This window comes from Triticum dicoccoides, chromosome 4B (assembly GCF_002162155.2).
Source record: "Triticum dicoccoides isolate Atlit2015 ecotype Zavitan chromosome 4B, WEW_v2.0, whole genome shotgun sequence".
Classification (NCBI taxonomy): Eukaryota; Viridiplantae; Streptophyta; class Magnoliopsida; order Poales; family Poaceae; genus Triticum; species Triticum dicoccoides.
The window spans coordinates 138,467,173-138,486,179 of NC_041387.1; the positions used below are offsets into that span (position 1 = coordinate 138,467,173).

The 19,007-nt window shown below is 48.5% G+C and overlaps 1 protein-coding gene across 1 annotated transcript in view; it reads right to left on the reverse strand.

Moving 5' to 3' along the window:
• Positions 1–1,045: 1,045 nt before the first annotated feature.
• LOC119292589 (60S ribosomal protein L36-2-like) overlaps positions 1,046–19,007 on the reverse strand; it is a 47,407-nt gene continuing 29,445 nt past the window's right edge. The window contains exons 3-4 of the mRNA XM_037571377.1: positions 2,076–2,275; positions 1,046–1,092 (exon numbers count right to left, since the gene is read on the reverse strand). Coding sequence (XP_037427274.1) covers positions 1,053–1,092; positions 2,076–2,275 — 240 coding nt within the window. The 3' untranslated portion in view covers positions 1,046–1,052. The remainder of the gene's footprint in view (positions 1,093–2,075; positions 2,276–19,007) is intronic.

The window sequence follows — 19,007 nt, forward strand, 5'->3', positions numbered from 1 at the left end:
GGCACTTTTTGAACTATCATGAATATTTTTAAATTTCATGGACACTCGATCTCGATCTCCCTCCATCTCGATCGCTATCCCACCTCGCCAGATCCGGTCCCCCTCGCCGCCGAGCACCCCCCAGTCCACCGGCCGCCGCCGCCGACCCCCCGCACCCTTGATTCCCCTACTCAACCGCCGCCGCTGACCCCCGCACCCCTCCCCTACTCAACCGCCGCCGCCGACCCCCCGGACCCCGCGCACCCTTCCCCGCTCCACCGGCATTACTGTTTGATGATATTTTTAAAAAAAGTATTACTGTCTTATAAAAAAAATAGTACTGTTATGATTTAAACAAGTTTGAACATATTTAAACATAAATAAGTATAAAACAGCATTTTAAATGCATAAAAAAATTGTGGAGCCTGGGAATCGTACCCAAGACCTCCTGGTGTGAGAACTGTCTGCTGACCAGTCGAGCTAGTAGAGGGGACTTGGTGTGGATCAGGTCAGGTGGGAGATAACCTGTTGGCTCGAGCAGAAATCAAAAAAAAATACTAATGGCGCACCAGGGTGAGGTGCGCCATTAGTGTGGATATACTTATGGCGCACCGGGGGGTGGTGCGCCATTAGTATTGTGCCCCCATCCATATTTTTCCTCCCCGGCCCTCGATCCCCTTCTCGCCCTCTCCCTCGATCCCCTTCCCCTCTCCTCTCCTCTCCCGACGCCGCTGCCCCGCCGCCTCGACGCCGCCCCGACGCCGCGACGCCGCCCCGACGCCGTGAGACGCCGCGACGCCGCCCTCTCCTCTCCCGACGCCGCCACCCCGCCGCTTTCCCCACGGAGAAGGAGGAGGAAGAGGGGGCGCTCGCCGTTGACCTCGCCCGGCCGACTCCGGTGGCCAGGCCGACTCGCCATCGCCCCGCCGCCCTCGTCGCCGGTGGCCCGGACGCCGCCCCGTCCACACCACCGTCGCCGGAGCACCCACACCACCACCCGGACCTCGTCGCCCCCGTGAGCTCCCCCTCCTCCTCTCCCCCTCTCCCCCTCGCATCCCCCGTGAGCCCCATCTCTATTTCTTCTTGTCACCAGCACCACCACCACCAGCAGACCTGCATATCACGTGAGAACATTTTAGTCATTTATATACCAACTGTTGCAGCAAAACAGAATTGCAACTATTTTTGCCTGAAAGTAGAAGACATGAACATGGTCAGAAAAAAGAAAAACCTAAAGAACACTTTGCATTTTGGATTCTGCATTAATTCTGTGTTTTCTGTATGCACTTCGATTGTTAACTTGACATACATTGCTAGCAAAGTACTATTTCAATTGAGCGTGCGACCAATGCCCTCGACTAGATGCATGTCAGGCGAGGGCCTCGATTTCTACTAATCCTTTTGACTGGCTTTAATTGTTTTGGTCCTGATGGGCACTATTTTTCTGCACACAAGGGAGAGTTCGTTAGCTTAACCAATAAAGATAATGTGTGACATAAGCAAAAAATATGATACACAGTAGATATTTGGGGCTGGAATGAAGAGTCCACAATTCTTACAAATGATACAAGTCAAATTCAGTACTTGGAAGAAAAAGTTGTGAGATCAAATAGCAGAAGGCAACTTAACGTAGTATTCCCTCCGATCCAAAATAAGTATTGCAGTTTTGAACCGGGGTTAGTTCAAAACTGCGACACTTATTATAGATCGGAGGTAGTATTATTTAGTCAGCAAGCCAAGTTTAAGTTCTGCAAAAGTTGGCAACAACTTAAATTAGTGCTGAAAGCGTGCTTATAAAGCGTGCTTAACATTGTTTTGCCACAGAGCCAACTCAAAACCCTGATCAATTGAAATAGTACTTTGCTAGCAATGTATGCCAGTTGCCATTTTGGATTCTGCATCAATCATTTTTATTCATATGATTCATTTGTATTAGGTTTTGGCAGATATTGTTAACTTGACTTGAGACCATCCCGCACACAGGTGTGACTCTTATAATCATACAACCATCTGTAATTCAATCAAGCAAAACCTAATGAACATGGTCAGAAAAATAATGTTCATAATATAAATGGTGAGTCAGAGTGGTTACACACCTCATCTTCCTAAGGACACTTGACATCTCCTCTCTCTTCTTCTTTGCTCTCTTGTGAGTACCAAGCTTTCTCTTGGCGACCTTGAGTGCACGCTTGTCCTTTCCAACCTTAAGAAGCTCAGTGATACGTTTCTCATAGGGAGCGAATCCAGCAACCTCCCTAATCAAGTTCCTGACAAATTGCACCCTCTTGGTACCTTTCTGCAAAATATGCCAAGATAACATTGTAAGAATAACTGCAAACTGGATAGACATGTTATAATAATTCAGCTGAGCATATAGGAGCATGTAAGTTAACTTTGTTTCAGCTTCACACAAGTTACAATTCACTAAAAAAAGCCAGCTAGAATAGCCAAATAACAATTTGGTCCCAAACACAGCAAGGTCCTATTTTACTTTCAACATGACCTGACAACATGACCTGACAATAGTTCAGTTTACAGCTGAGGACAAAGATTTTGTGCAGGACAAGGCTATTTGTTATCGATCAAATAAATGATTTAGAAACCATCAATAAGTAGGACTAGTGATTTATTATGAAGTTGCTTGGGTTTATTATGAAGTACTTTGATCATGTCTCTTTATTTGTACTGCTGCTAATATACTTTATATGATGATGAAGTGCTACTGAGTTGTGTGCAAATTTCGTTAAATCAGTGATGTGTATGTGTGCTGTCAGTTATGTGTATGTGCTTATTTTAATCCAGTGAAATATGGCACTGAACTGTAGCTAGCTAAACGGTAGTTTTGCTTAAATTGGTGAAATTTGGCACTGAAATGTAGCTAGCAATGCAAATATCTCAATGAATTCAGCTCTGTTTTCTGTGTGAAACTGTTGTTGTTAAATGAAGCCACATTCCAGTCCACATGCCAATGTATTTTCCATGTTGTGATGGAGGCCTTTTTTGCCTTGTCCACCTGAGAGGCCCTTGAGTTTGCTGGAATGTCGATTAACTTCCGTTCCAGCAAATTCGGGTACTCCATATGTCCTATTTTCAGCAAAGGTCATGCTGAAATTTTCCGTGAATTTTAGCATGACTTTGCTAAAAATAGGACATATGGGGTACTTGTGACTAATGCATGGGCCGGGGTATCTTAGTAGTTAATTAAGTAGGATCAAGTGCCCCGGCGTACTTGTGACTAATGCATGGCTTTTAGGGTGCCTCGGTGTCGATAAAAACCGAAATGATGAAAAGTTAGGCTTTTAGGGTGCCTTGGCGTCGAAAAACCCTCAATGATAAAAGCTTAGATTTTAGGATGCCTCGGTGTCGACAAACCCTAAATGATGAGACCATGATCTTGTTCCTTGACAATAACCAACTTTTTGACCAAACTTTGTTTCTATTTAGAGAGAAACATGGCCCACAACAATGAGGCCGGGGGTTCAGGCGGCAAGGCATTCTGGGAGCTGTCCCAGGAGATGGAGGAACAACCTCACTTGTATGAGGCCGCCGCCTTCCCCACCGATCCTGAGACCACGGATGGTGCCGCCGAGGATGACCACACTGATGCCACCACTGATGGTGCCGCCGAGGATGCCACCACTGATGATGGCGGCGCACGCACAGATAGCAGCCAGTCGAAGAGGCAACGGAAGGACCGGCGCCCGATCGTGCTCCGCACCCTCAAGGAGGAAGTTACTGAAGTGGACTCCAACGGGAATCCAACGGCGCCCGAACGAATAGTCAAGGGGTACTCGCTTCAGCTCGGGTGCATTGTCCGGAGCACCGTCTCGATCAACACCGAGAACCTGAGGCATCCTGACCGGGGGAATTTGCGCCACCTCCTCTTCACGAAGCTGCACGAACGATACAAGTTCCCCGCTGAATTCGAAAACACAAGCCTCAAAGGGAATAAAGTGAACAATGCTGCCCTCACGAAGATGAGCAAGGCCCTGTCTACTTGGAAAAGCAATGTGAAGAGAATGATCGAGAAAGGTGAGAGTTATGAGAAGATCAAGGAGAAAAATCCTTCGATCACCGAAGATGACTACAACGACTTCAAGATCAATTGCTCGAGCACCGCAAGCTCCCAATCAAGTGAGTGGGGGGAAACAAATGCGGGAGCTGAACATAGGGGAACACACACTCGGTCCCGGCGGTTACAGAGTGGCGGAGCCTATATGGGACAAGGAGGAGGCGGGCCGTGCCGAGCAAGGCCTACCGCCCCTCTTCGATAAATACGGTGACAAGCAGACCAGGAACTTTGTCAGGGCCCGATACAAGAAGGACCCGAAAACAAAGGAGCTTACCACGGATCCGAAGACCAGGCGGCTTGAGCTTGTTCTGGTAAGGAATACACCCCCGCGTAATTAGCTCCATATGGTTGCATTCTAATTAATGAAGCCGAATTTCTAAATGGTTCACATTCCTTCCGCAGGCGACTGAAAGCAGTAGCGCGGGGTCGACTCAGAGCAACCCTTGGGACACCACTCTAAATAGGGGGTTGAATATAATGAAGAACAAGGATAAGCTCAGTAAGCCGACGTCAGCTGGTCGTGTGGCCGGCAAAGGCTTGTCGACAAAATGGGGGTCATACTATACCGCTGGTGTGCGGAAGGAGAAAAAGACCAGCTCGGAAAGCCAGGCGCGAGAGGTTCAAGAACTCAAGGCACAGGTGGCGCGGATTCCGGAGATTGTCCAAGAGCAAGTGGAACAACGACTCGGAGCGACGATCACCGCCCTTGTGCCTACCTTGATCTCGGGGTTGAGTGCGTGGATTGCGGGCGGCCAACAGGGGCCGCCCCCGATTCCTAGCTTCACGGCCAGCAACTCTCATAATGCGATGGCGGGGCCATTGGTGCCTCCGGCGGAGGCGGCATTGGTGTCTCCGACGCCGGCACGGGAGCTTAATGCACCCGGGTGTACGCCGGCTGGCACCTCTTCAGCAAGCGGCCGCTCCGTCAACTGCACGCCCGCCGTTGGCGGTGCCTCGACATTAGCCGAGCTCGACGCCATCATCACGGTAACTAATTAAGCCTCTCTCGGCCGAGGACTTCATCTCCTTGCCTTTGACTGGGCATCCCTGACGCCCTACATGTTTTCGCAGGGCGCCGCCGACGTTCCGTGCACTCTCCTCCACTTCGTGAACAACGAGTTGGTCGATGTCGCCAAGGGCAAAATCGTTCAACCGGGCAACCCCTTGTTCCACGGTACCCAGATGCCACCCAACTTGTTTAGGGTTCAACTGGTTCGGGTGCTGCCAGGCTGCGACGACTTGTTACCTCCGATTCGACCCGTCGGGGCCGACGATGATGACGTGATGACCCTCAGCGCCTGCCTGAGCTGGCCCCTGCTTTGGCCAAAGAGCCAGATTCGTTTGGGGGCGGGGGACACCACCCCAAAGACAACACCGCCAGTCGTGCCGGCGCCAAGTCGGCCCCATGGCAAGACCGCCGTAACGGTGCCGAACATCCCTATGCCACTGGATCCAAACATGCATATGGCACAGGATCAGAACGACGACGATGACGACGATGATACATTTGGCAACGTCGATCAGTACTTTGCCGAGCATGGGTACGATGGCGACTTCATGGGGCCTCCTTCTCAAGAACCAAACCCAACAAAAGACGTGTGCGATCTAGCTCGTACCGCGGAGAAGCCAAGTTGCAACAGGCGCCGTCTAGCGTTCAGCTCTCAGGAGACGCCTCCAGCTGCCGACTTCACCGAGCCTCAGATAGGCGAGGTGCGAAATATTATCAGCCCCAACACACTCAAGAAGGCGGTCTGTGAGCAGAACTCGGTCCCATTACAGGAGAAGAAGAAGGCACGCAAAAGAAAGACTAAGAAGGGTGCGAGCCAGCCGGCACCGAGTACGATCCGTGCTCAGGACGGGCCACCTTCACCGCAGGATATCTCGAGGAGGGTGCATGTGGCGGGTAGGGCGATGCTACCACCAAATATGCTCAATGCTGCAACCAGTGCTATGCGGAGTCTGCACGACAGTGTTCTTTCTTTGGAGAAGCGGCGTCTCAGAGAGAAGGATGTGGCATACCCGGTTTTCGTGGCCAAGGTGCCAGAGGGCAAGGGCTTTGTGGATGGCGACATCGGGGGTACGATCGTCCTGCGGTTTGATGACATCTTTGCTATGTTTAACCTTCATCCGCTGCACTACACCTTCGTTCGGCTATTTTCGCTGAGTATGGAGATGCGGATCATTCGCGACAAGACCCCGGACATCGTGATAGTCGACCCCTTCTACATGCGTGCCAAGATCTTGGGCAGCGCTGGGGACCGGCAAGTCGCGAGTTCTTACCTCGAAGGCGTCATTCTGGCAAACCAAGATAAGGATAACTTCCTCGTGCCTTACTTTCCCGAGTAAGTCCTCCCCTCAACCGGCCCGTAACATATGAATTCTTACTTTTCGATCGTTTTTCTTTTAACATTCCGTGTTTTCTACAGTGACACACGTTGCACGCTCATCCTCCTAAGCCCCAAATATTCCATGGCCACGTATTTCGACCCGGACCGTCAGTCGAACGTAGACTACACAAATGTCAAGAAGGTTCTTGATGATGTTCTCCCCGGCTACGCCCAATCTGGAGGCACCTTCACCAGGCCTATTCGTAAGTACGGCAAGCACGTGTTCTCCCACAATACGACGTTCTGCTGCGTCAAGCAGCCGCCTGGCGGTCAGAAGGGTGCCTACTACGCCATCCATCACATGCGGGCGATCGTACGGGACCATCATCAACTTCTGCTACCGAGTAAACTCCAAGATTGGGCCGCGAGCGTGTCGGCAATCCAGGACGCGGACCTCCGACAAGAATTCTTTCGCATCCAGTCGGAGTTTGCGGAAATCATCCATCAAGATGTCCTTCGTACCTCGGGGCAGTTCTACCTCAGAAATCAACCGTCCAACAGTGACATCGACACAATGCTACAAATGCAGGATGACAACGCCCGTTCTTTCATGACTGAAACATCGATTGGCTCATGTTGTAATTAAACTTTAATGAACTTGTAGTATGTCTCTTTGGTTTTGAGAGTCGTTCAACTTAGATGTAATCGATGCTATTAATGTCTTGCTTTTCTCTTCCGATCGTTCTGTTGCATAATTATATATTGCTTATGTATTGTCTGTGAATTGGTACTAACGTTTCGTTTGGCTAGTGCATAGTGATGCCGACGTATGTCGTGTACAAGGGTAAGGTTCCCGGGGTCTACGATGACTGGGAGGAGTGTCGGAGACAGGTTCACCGATTCAGCGGTAACAGTTACAAAGGGTACACCACTAGGGCCGAGGCCGAATCTAGATACGCCCGCTATCTAGCGGGAGAGGGGAGGGAGCGTTGGAGGAACCGGATGAAGACGAGTTTCATCGTGATGATGCTCATCGTGATGACCGCAGCTCTCTTCTATGTGATGGTAGTTTAGATGATCGATATCGACTTGTAATGCGAAGACAAACTCGCTACTCGCGGTCTCGAGACTTGTAATATAATGTTCTATCTTTGTTCGGTCTTTTTAATTCGGAGACTAATATGATGAATTGTATTCGGAGACTAATATGATGAATTGTATTCAAAGACTAATCTTCTATTGTATTTGATGAATCTATTGTTGATGTGTGATGTCTATATTTTGTCAAATTATACATTTTGTAACCTGTGCAAAAAACAGAAAATAAAAAAATAAAAAAAAACCTAATATTCATACTAATGGCGCATCACATGACAGTGCGCCATTAGTATGACAGTGCATACTAATGGCGCATCACCGGGTAGTGCGCCATTAGTATGCTGCGGTTACTAATGGCGCATCCAGAGGTGGTGCGCCATTAGTATGCCAAAGCACCTGGGTATACATGCCAACTGGGAGGCATACTAATGGCGCACCCTCGCATATACTAATGGCGCACCAGGTGGTGCGCCATTAGTATACCAGATACTAATGGCGCACCAGCTGGTGCGCCATTAGTAAAAATTACTAATGGCGTGCTATCAGTGGCGCACCAGTGATGCGCCATTAATGGCCATATTAGGTGCGCCATTAGTAGTGGTATTTCTAGTAGTGTCCCTCACCAGCGATGCTTGGGAGAGAACGGCAAGGCAGGCTGATCGGCACGCGCCCAGCAGTGGGTAAGAGCCGTCGCCGAGGAAGACCACGTGAATGTTGCACCTTCTCACCTTCCTGACAGAGAGGATCCGGCTGGATCTGTCACCAACGGTGTGCAGAGAGAGAGTGTGTGGGTACCGCTGTCGTGTTTAGATCTGGAGAGGCCGTGACAGTGTGAAGAGAGCAACACTAGCAAGCAAGCGTGGAGGCTCCTGCCTATATAGTGGAGTAGTGCTAGTTTTCTTTTGTCTACCGGAGCCGGCTTGACCTCATCAATGACTGTCGAGAAGTCTTCATGCACGTGGCCCGGAGGCGTAGTTGTCGTCATTTTTATCTGAAGTCCCGGATTATAACATATAACACAAAAAAATGCCACATGACAAGAAATCATAACCTCACTGCCCAAAGGAGACAACATGAATCCCGACGGACAAACTAGATGAGGAACAAAGCTCAAATTAAAGATAAACTCGTAGAAAAGGGGTCCATCAATAGATGTCCTAATTAACATAGCCGACTTGACCTAGATGGCAGCCGAGTAGTCACTGTTCGTGCATGTGCCCACAATGACTAGCCCAACTCAGTTGTTGACGTTTAACCCTCGCAGTGATCTGAAGCACATGACACCTAATTTTGCAAGATGACAAGAAACCTTTTTTTAGATTTCTCACCACAACTACAGCCATGTACAACACAGCCTGCACGATATGTAGAAGATAGCCAATCCAAGTGTGTCTGCTGGAGTCTGGTCACATGCATGGACGAACTGATCTTCCGTGTCTTGCAGGGATCGTCCAGGCACCAACGTAGTACAACACTTCTCTAGTACTATCGCTCGTCTCCCTCTTCTATTAAGTCACCCGACTTGTGGGGCCGGGGAGTGTGCCTATGGTCGGCTCTCAATTGTCGTCCCACATGTGTGTGCAAACACAATATGACGCGCGTTCCATTCGGAGAGCAGCGTGCCAGACTGACCAACCGTCTGGGGTGCGACGCGAACGCGACGGGCGTGCTGCATACTCCGTACATGTGTACCGCCATTTTCTAGACACTTTGCTCCATGGTGCGGGCGCAATCCATGGATACAAAATTAGTATATTGTATAAGTCGAGGGTGGGGCTTTTCCTGCGCGGTAGGCGGCGGGGCAGTTCCGCCTAGTCGGTTTGACAGAGACGCGAGAAGACGAGGGAGTAGGCTGCTGCAAATGTAGGGTTGTGTGATTTGACAGCGAGTTACTACTGGACAGGTGGGGCCTCGTGATTTGACTTGCCATTATCATTTTAACTGCGGTGCTACGACCGGCGTGAGTCTCCCGATTCCTGACCACCTCCATACAGGTGCCTCTCCCAATGCTCCACCATGTAGTAGAGGATGGCTCTTGCATGAGAGCCCACTTCTCCACTTTTTCCTTGCCTCTCTTTCCTCTACATATGCAAAAATGCCATGTAAAGCGCACTATTGTACTTACTTTTACTTTCTCCTACAGGTGCTAAGCTTGCCACATAGGCATAAAGTCTGATGTGGCAAGTTAATCAAGAAGAGAGAGACTAGTTTGGTGACCCAAGGAAGAAACGGTGCTAAGTGCGTGTACCTAGGTGAAAAGACAATTTTGAGTCTATAGCTAATTAAATGAAGCAAACTTAGCAACACCATTTCATTGGAAGAGGTCACTCCTTGGCAAATGCAATAAATACTAGTACTCTCTTTGTCCTAGTGTCAAAAACGTTCTTATATTATGGGACGGAGGGAGTACGAAGAAAGAGATAGAGAGGAGTAAAAAAATACACTTATAGCCAACCTTATAGCTAACCTTGTTATACTATGAGTGACTGAGTGATGACTATGTATGACATGCCAACATCAGATAGCCTAACGCATCGTGTTAAATCTCCAAGGGCGCGACCGCGCGAGCGACGTGATGGTCGTGGTAGGCGCAACCATGATACGGGCTGCTGGCAGCCCTTGGATCTGAGATCAAACGGTCGGATGCTAAGTTGCTGAAAAATTGCAGAATAACCCTCCAGGATAGGATATTCACCCATAGGTCTAGAATCACGCCATGCAACCGTTCGATCTCAGATCCAGGGGCTCTCAGAAGCCCGTGTCATGGGAGAATGGAAAGCCACTACCCTGCCGTTCGCACACTGGCAGTTCGCTCCTACTCTTCTCCGCACGTCCTTCAATACTACGGCGGTTCGCTCCTAGTCGTCCCGTCCATTCACATTATGGAAGTTCCACTAATCCTAACCCTCCTCCCAAATCCATGGCGTCCCAAATCTCCACGATCGGCGGTGAGTACAAGGTTAGAACCATCACCGGCGATGAGTTCGACGTCATCTACACCTGTTCTTCCGCGACGGTGAAAGGATGCCTTTCTCGCTTCAGACGCATGTTCGAAGACTCAGATGATGAGTGGGTCGCTGGGCTAGATGTTGAGTACACCACAGTCCTGGGACAAGAGAAGGATCTAAAGGACGAAGAGAGGAAGAAGCCCGCCGTGATCCAGGTATGCGTGCATGACTTATGCTTGGTCTACCACATATGCCATGCTGACGATGAGTGCCAGGATTTTAAGAACTTCCTCGAGAGCAACCTAGTCAAATTTGTTACTGTAGACTTTGGTAATGACAAAGAAGTCCTGCTTCGGATAGGCCTCGTTGTAGGCAACACCTTCGACCTCCAGAAGAATCGGCTGGTGTCCTCTTGTCAGCCTTCAATGCTGACCCTGGCAGGAGCCATGGTTCATCCTTCATACGGTAAACTGGAGAAACCTCCATACACGTTTCATCGTCATGCATGGCAGCGGAATGTACTAGATATACACCACATCCACTATGCTGCAATGGATGGCTACCTTTGCTTCAATATCTACAAGGGTTGGATGAAGAGCAACAGCCAAGTGTGCGGTTCAAGCAAAGAAGTATCGGCCAAGAAGAAGAGGGACAAGGACGAAGTCGAGGACGTGGAAGAGGACTCCGAGTAAGGTGGCAGTGTCGTTGCTCATGGTGGTTCTAATGCAATGTCTACTGGAATAGTTGCAAAGTTTAATTTCAGGTGTGCTTAATTTAATTTGAGAGGTGTGTTGTGCTGAGCCCCTAGCAGAACTATGTTATGTTTCTTCTTGTTACTTTAACTCTTCAGTACGTACATACTAGTATTTCTTACATTTCATCTTTAATTGGTATAGTACTACCACTCGTTTCTTCACATTACATACGTACAATATATATGGCCAACATCATATAGCCAGCAGTTTAGTTGTCAAAGAATTTCAGTGTGCTTAGTTTTATCAAAGAATTCCAGGGTGCTTAGTTTTATTTGAGGGGTGGGTTGTGCTAGACACCATTATTGTGATTAGCCTTTTTAATAGTACTATATGCATAATTTGGCGACGAGCGCTCTCTATATGTACCACCTTTTTTTAATTTCAAGTTTTGCTCCATGGCGCAATCCATCGATACTACTGCTGTACAAAAGTATACATTTTTTAAAAGGCTAGAGGGCGGGGCAGTCTAGCTTGGTGGGTTTCACGAGAGGCGAGGACCTTTGTGATTTGACGGCTCATTACTGCTGGAAGGCAGGGCCTTGTGATTTGACTGCTCGTATAAATGCGCCGACGACCTGATCAAGGAGGAGCAAAGAACCGTGCGGTATACTCAAGTTTTCCACTGGAGTAGTACTGCGACAGAGGAGCACGAAACACGGCAGCCCAATGCCATATGGCGATAAAAATGATCTAATTTGCTAGTCATCTCTTGTTAGCATTGTTCTATTCATTCCCTAAAAAACCATTGTTCTATTCATGCCTCGCAGAGAACGTGACACATGTGGCGAAACACCCGAAGCAAAAGATGAAACACAAGAGCAAAATAAGAAGGAAGATTATCACCCCAAATGATCTAATTCGCCGCGGAGTCGTAACTGCTTCTTCATCGCCTCCACGACCTCCATTTCCTTGTGTGTCTCCTCCGCCATCTTCTTCATTCTGTCCATGACGCGGGATTTCTCGACGCGAGCCTTCATCATCTGTTCCACGGCCGCATTACGTACCTTGACAGCAGTCGGGTGCTCGATGTGGAGCTTCGCCAACTCCTCCTTCTGTTCCATGACGAGGGCCTGCAGCATCTTCATCGAGGAACTACTATTCTCATGCATCTTCTTCCAGCCGGCGTTCTTCTCCTTCAACAGGTCAATCTCATGGCAGAGCTTCGCCTTGTCCTCCTGAAGTCGCAGGATTTCGTCGGTCGCCTTCTTCTCCGAGGCAATGCTCTTCTTTAGCAGCATCACCAAGCCTGCGGTCAACTCCCCCTGCTGATTGAGCTCAGCAGGCATGTCGTCGAGGCTCTCCTTCAGCAACTCCATCAAGCCTTGGATGCACTCCTTCTGCTTATTGAGGTGCTTCTTGAGCTGATCGGGCATGTCGTCGAGGGATAACGACTCCAGCTTCGCCGTCTCAGCATGTTCGCCTCCGCGGCTAGGGCACTCCCGTGAGAGATCTTTCGAGGTCTCTGCGTGGCGGCGAGCCCTCTTTTTTTTCCGCAGCCTTGGTTGCCGCTCCCTTGTTACGAGTAGTTCTTGACCTAGAGCTCTGCTCACCGGCCATGGCAACAACGGACGAAGAAGAAGCACTTATGAGGAGGAAAGGTAGAGTAATTTTCGGTTAGGTAGTTCCCCTTTTTATAACCTAAGTACTAGCACTAGTACTAATACCTGCATAGTGGGAACATGTTCAGGTTTGGTACGTACTAGTAGGTGTGAGCAGGCTTTCGAATGTGATGGGAACAAGGTAAAGATTAATTGATGGTTTTGGTTTCGAGGCTTGAAATAGCTCCCGATGAGTTTAGGGGAACATAAATTTCAAGTACTACACTGCTCAAATGCGTAAATATTATGTTACTATCAAAAATTGGCACAAAATACGAAGGAGGCCAATGGAAGTACTACTAGCAACCCATGATTTAACTACTTGCATGCGCACAATGGAGTAATAATGTCTTTCTTCCGCCCTCACGTCCACTCAATTTGCATGCGCTGTATTAATTGACCATCAATGAAGTGAACAACTTTACACGTGTCAAATTATCACATGGGGTGGATCTTGGTACAAAATTGCGTCTGCCCGTGTACCCACGTGTGCGTGCGAGGGAATGAGTGCGTGCGTGGTGTGGGTGCACATCTTCGCTTCGTGCATGTACCGTCGGTATGGCTTAGGGAGGACGAGTACATTCTTCTAGAACCAGCAGCACGTCACTATGATCAATCCACACAAGGAGGTCGCGACAACGCCTCCACATGTGCCACGTGGCTTCATGAACTGTAAGAGAGACACTGTGTAGCTGCCATTGGTATTCTAATTTACGTGTTTTGCACATACTTGAAGTACTAGTAAGGTACACGTGCATTGCACGCATCAGATTTTGCAACCAAATTATGAATAAATACCACACTATAGCATGTAAGCTCTGAGTCATATATGCCTGATGTAGCCCTTCGTTTAATTCTTATAGTTCATCTCATTCAAAATCAATTAGTTTTTATAAAAAAGCTAAGAACGCGGGAATAGGAAAAACATGGGATTATAGTGGAATGTCGTCTTGAATCCTACAGGATTGTACGAGTGTTTGATTGTGCATAGAAAAAACGCAGAATTATTTCAAAGAGGTTTGAGTGGATGGGATGTTTCCTATGAAATCTAGTGCAAATGAATCATATGGAAAAATTCCTATGGTTTACAATCCTACGAATCAAACAACCAAGATAGGAAAAATTCCTAATGATTAGAATCCTCCAAAATTCCTTTGAGAATCCTTTGAATCAAAGAAGCCCTTAATCTATTTTATGATTCATGGAATTGTGCATTGTAAAGCATAAAGTAAAAACAAATAACGGTAATTCAACTAGAAAAAAAGTTTGGGTAGTTATGATACGGAAGATTCTAGAACAAAAGAGAACCACTGTTGTTTTGAGGTTTGTGCATTATGCTTAAGTTCAACCATGGAGTCTGCTAGATTGTACATGTGGCAAAATCCGGTGGGGGCTAGAAGATGGTGCGAGGGGCCGAGTAGAGGGAGACTATGAAGGAAGGCACAAGTGCGAGATTGATATTTAGAGAGAGGGGCCAAACACGTGCGTTATTGCACGCAGTGGCGGAGCCATGAAAAATAAATGAGCTAGGGGGCCAAGCATTGCTAATCCTTTACAAGGAGGGTCAATTCATGAACTTAAACCATTTTAGCAGCAATTGTCTAATGATCACATTCATATTAGCCTCGATATATAGTGATGTTAGGGGGGCAGGGCCCTTACTGCCCCCTGTCTTCGCCATTGTGCACGTGTATGAGAGATGAAGCGGAAGGCATGGATGATGAGAGGGGGACGTTGGATATATATTTAATGTGGGTGTATTAGCTATATATGTTAATCCTATATAGAGAGGTATAGATTGATTGATGTGGACGTGGGAAAGAGGGTGAGACCTCATTGGATATATCGATTGATCAGTTTGTGTGGAAAACTATGAAAGACCTAGCTATATACACACATACATAGAGGTACATCGATCGTTGCGCATGCACGCGTGAGAGATAAAGAATGCCCGATATGATGGAGAGGGGGTGTAGGTGTGTGCCTTCATGGGAGACCGACCTGAAAAAAAAGATTGCATGTGTGCGATGGATAATGCCGACTGGTAGTGTGTGTGCATGCATGCATGAGAGAAAGTTAGTGGTACAATTATAAAGAGAAGACTATTGTGAGGGTGTAAAATAATAGGTGAGGTCACAATCAATGTAAAGTTGAATTCAAATATTTTGAATAAGAGATCCTGATGTTTTAAACCCATGCATGCATGAATATAACGGAGATATTGTCACACCCTAGCTAGTTATGCATTAGAGTGTTGCATCATGTTTACTCATTCATCAGAAACTTGAAATGGGGATGACAGAACCCCCAGTCCCCTCTGAAACCAACTAGGGTTTACTAAAATAATTTTTCAATGAACCTGAAATGCCCTTCTAAAATGCCCATCATTTTTGCCTTGGTTCAGAACCTCTGCCAAAAGTGGTGCACATTTTCCTAGGCCATCCTAGAGTTTTGAATTAAATCATCACTATTTGAATTTGGGCATTTAAAATTATATAAAATATTTAAATGCTCAAATATCTCCAAACTAAAATGTTTCATGTTGGAAATAATCCAACTATGGACCAGGAGTAGTTTGGTGATTTTGGAGTTGCCTAGGTATTTTATTTAATTCAACAAAGTTGCAGTTATATGAAATAAAAACAGAAAACAGAAAAGAAAGGGGAAGACTTACCTGTGCGGCCCAGCCCAGCCGGCCCAGCACTGTGCTGGCCCGTGCCAGCCAGCTGCTTCCCCTCGCCAGAGCAGGCAGGGAGGTGAGCATGGCGCGCCCGAGCTCGCCACGCACCACCCAGCCTCTCTGCATCGCCCTGGTCGCCGTTGCGCCGCGTGGATCGTCTTCTGGTCGTCGCCCCGACCTCGCCGACACCCCATTCACTCTCCCCCGGCTCTCCCTCACTCTCTCTCTCTCGCGGCCGAAGCTCACCGTCGCCGCCGTTCGCCTTAGCCACCGTCTCCGACCACCCCTCGCTTCCCCGACCAGCTCAGAAGCTCCGCCTCGACTCCTTCTTCCTCCCCACCGCTCCACGGGTCCCCGGAAGCCCTGCATCGCCGCCACGTCGCCGTTCCCCTCTTCGGACTCCGACCACCGTCGCCGTCAAATTCGTCGTCTCCGACGCGTCCCCGAGCCCGCTTCGACGCCCACTGCAACCGCGGTGAGCTACGCCACCGTTTCCCCCTTCTCCCCTGCTCTCTCCCGACCCCTAGGCCCTAGCCCCACCGCGGCCGAAAGCTTCACGCCGCCGGCGATGTCGCCGTCGTGGCCATGATCGCCGTAGCGCCCAACCGAGCACGCCATCGTGCTCCACATCTCACTAGGAGCACGTAGCACGCTCTAACACCCCCCCTAACACCCTGCAACACCGTTCCCGTGCACGACCGAACCCCGGCCGCCGCAGCCGAGCTCGCCGCCGTCGACTCCGGCCACCCCGACCCCAACGGACTCCGCCAAGAGCCGCGGGTCGTCCTCAGCTTCATTCCGGTGGCCTCCGCGGTTCATTTGGTGGCCGAAACGACCAAAACCACTATCGCCGCCGCACTGATGGTCGCCGCCGGCCAGAACTCCGGCGAGCTGACATGGCCTAGTTAATTAGCCACTAAACCACCACCTACTGACGCTGACAAGTGGGCCCCAGGGCTTAGTCAAAGCTAACCAGCCCGGGTCAACACGGGATTAGCCCCTGTGTCACTGACGTGTGGACCCCACACGTCAGGTTTGACCCGAGCCAGCCTTGTTGACCTGCTGATGTCACTGTGACGTCAGGCTGATGCAGTAAATGATATTTCTGGATTTAAATTAAATCAGGAAATTCCAGAATATTAATTAAACTTCAAAAATTCATAACTTTTATTCTGTAACTCCAAATTGGACAAATTATATATGAAAAATGATCAGAAAAATCCAATCTATCCATCTGTACTATTTTCATGCATGATCCAACAAGTTAAATGGATGTTTTAATCAGAACAAGGAAAAGCACTTTAAAAGGCCATATTTGAAATTGAAATTTGAATCTTTGATTCAAATTTGTTCAAACCCTTCTGGCTTTAGTTGCATTAGCCCAACACACTCATATTGCCATGTTTCATGCATGCATCATATTGTTGCACATTGTTTGGTGATGCCTGTGTATCGTTATCCTTTACGACAGGATCTGTCACCGAGGAGTACCGTGACTACCCTAACGAAGAACTGTATCCGTGCATCGAACCATCAGGCAAGCAACCAACCATTTGATCATATCGATACAATCCCATGTTCTCGCTCCTGCTCTCTTTTACTGCATTAAGACAACGCGATTCAAACTGCTGTGTGCTACGGTAGTTGAACCCATTTCCTCTGCATGACCTGTCATTGCCACAGTAACTAGATGAAACCCACTAGCATGTGTAGGAGTTGATTGAGCCATATGTATGTGTTGTTCCTACCTTGCTATGCCTGCTATGCTTAGAGTCGTGTCAGGTCTGGTTCATCTGGGTGATGGGCTAGAGTGAAATGATTATGTCGGTAATGAGAGTGGTGTGGTGAACACGATTTGGTAAAGGTATCGATGAGAGGCCATGTAGGAGTACATGGTGGGTTGTTTCATTGAAGCCGACCTTAAGCACTGAGATCTGTATGTGTGATTTAAGAATCAGCTACTACCATGCATTGGGACCGAGACCAATGGACCCTCTCGACTTCTTATTCACCCTAGTTCTCCGTCCAGGAGTTGCAAGTAGTTTCTGGTGTTTGTAGCCTACTGGAGGCCGTGGACAGCGCTGACCGTAGGGGTGGGCTGTGATGCGGTAGGTACGTGGCCGGGTGTACCGAATACCCGTTAGGTATCTCGGGAACCCTGTTCACATCGTTCGGGGCCGTATGGGAAACCTCGGCCGGACTCCCTGCGGATGGAACCTGAATAGGCGATAAACCTGGACTGGAGGCTTAGGTGATTAGGTAGGTCGTGGCCGACACCCACGTTGGGCTTCCGCTTGAAGGTTGCCGAGTACATGTCGTGTAAACGACGGTAAGTGGTGAGAGCGTGTATGAAGAAGTACCCCCTGCAGGGTTAACATGATCTATTCGAATAGCCGCGTCCGCGGTAAAGGACTACTTGGTTGCCTATACAGTTCATAGACAAGTAAATGGAAACTACTAAAAGCCTCAAGATAAGTGTGAGTGCCGAGGGTGGCTCCTCCGTAGGAGGACGGAGGTGGATCCTCGGTAGTGTATTGAAGTGGTGAATAGTGGACTCGTGTGCGCAAAACTATTTCAAGTTGAAGTATCGTAGGATAGCCTAGCCAAGAGTCAAAGCTGGCTTGCTGCAATAACTCCACCAACCCTTCTTGATACTATGCATATATGTAGGATCTGATGTAAGTCTTGCTGAGTACCTTTGTACTCATGTTGCTATAATCTACATTTTTACAGAAGACGCTGCAACCCCTTCTGATGGGTTCTATGTAGACGTTGACATCAACGAGTAGGCTAAAGACCCAGGTGGTGACCCTGAGCTTGTGAAGGACCACATAGTATAGCCAGAGGCTTTCCAAGCCTCTTTTATTTTACTAGTTGTCTGTACTCAGACAAGTTACTTCCGCTGCTGGCTTGTATGATTGTATGACTTGTATGTTGGGTCGTGAGACCCGTACCTTTGTGTGTATGTTATGTATGGCTCACTGAGCCTTAAATAAAGTACTTGTGTCATAGAGTCATGTTGTGATGTTTCGTTGTATTTGCACATATCGAGCATATTGTGTGTATGATTGAAATGCTTGGTATGTGTGGGATCTGACTATCTAGTTGTTTATCTTTAGTAGCCTCTCTTACCGGGAAATGTCTCCTAGTGTTACCGCTGAGCCATGGTAGCTTGCTACTGCTCTGGAACACTTAGGCTGGTCGGCATGTGTCCTTCTTCGTTCCTGTGTCTGTCCCTTCGGGGAAATGTCACGCTTTGAGTACCGGAGTCCTGTTAGCCCGCTACAGCCCGGTTTACCGGAGTCCTGCTAGCCCAGTGCTACAGCCCGGACCCACTTGCTGATGACCGACACGTTCGAAGCTGGGTCATGGATGCCTGTCCCTGTAAGTCTATGCCACTTTGGGTTTACGACTAGTCATGTCAGCCCGGGCTCTTTATCATATGGATGCTAGCGACACTTTCATATACGCGAGCCAAAAGGCGCAAACGGTCCCGGGAAAAGGTAAGATGACACCCGTGGGGATACCGTGCGTGAGGCCGCAAAGTGAT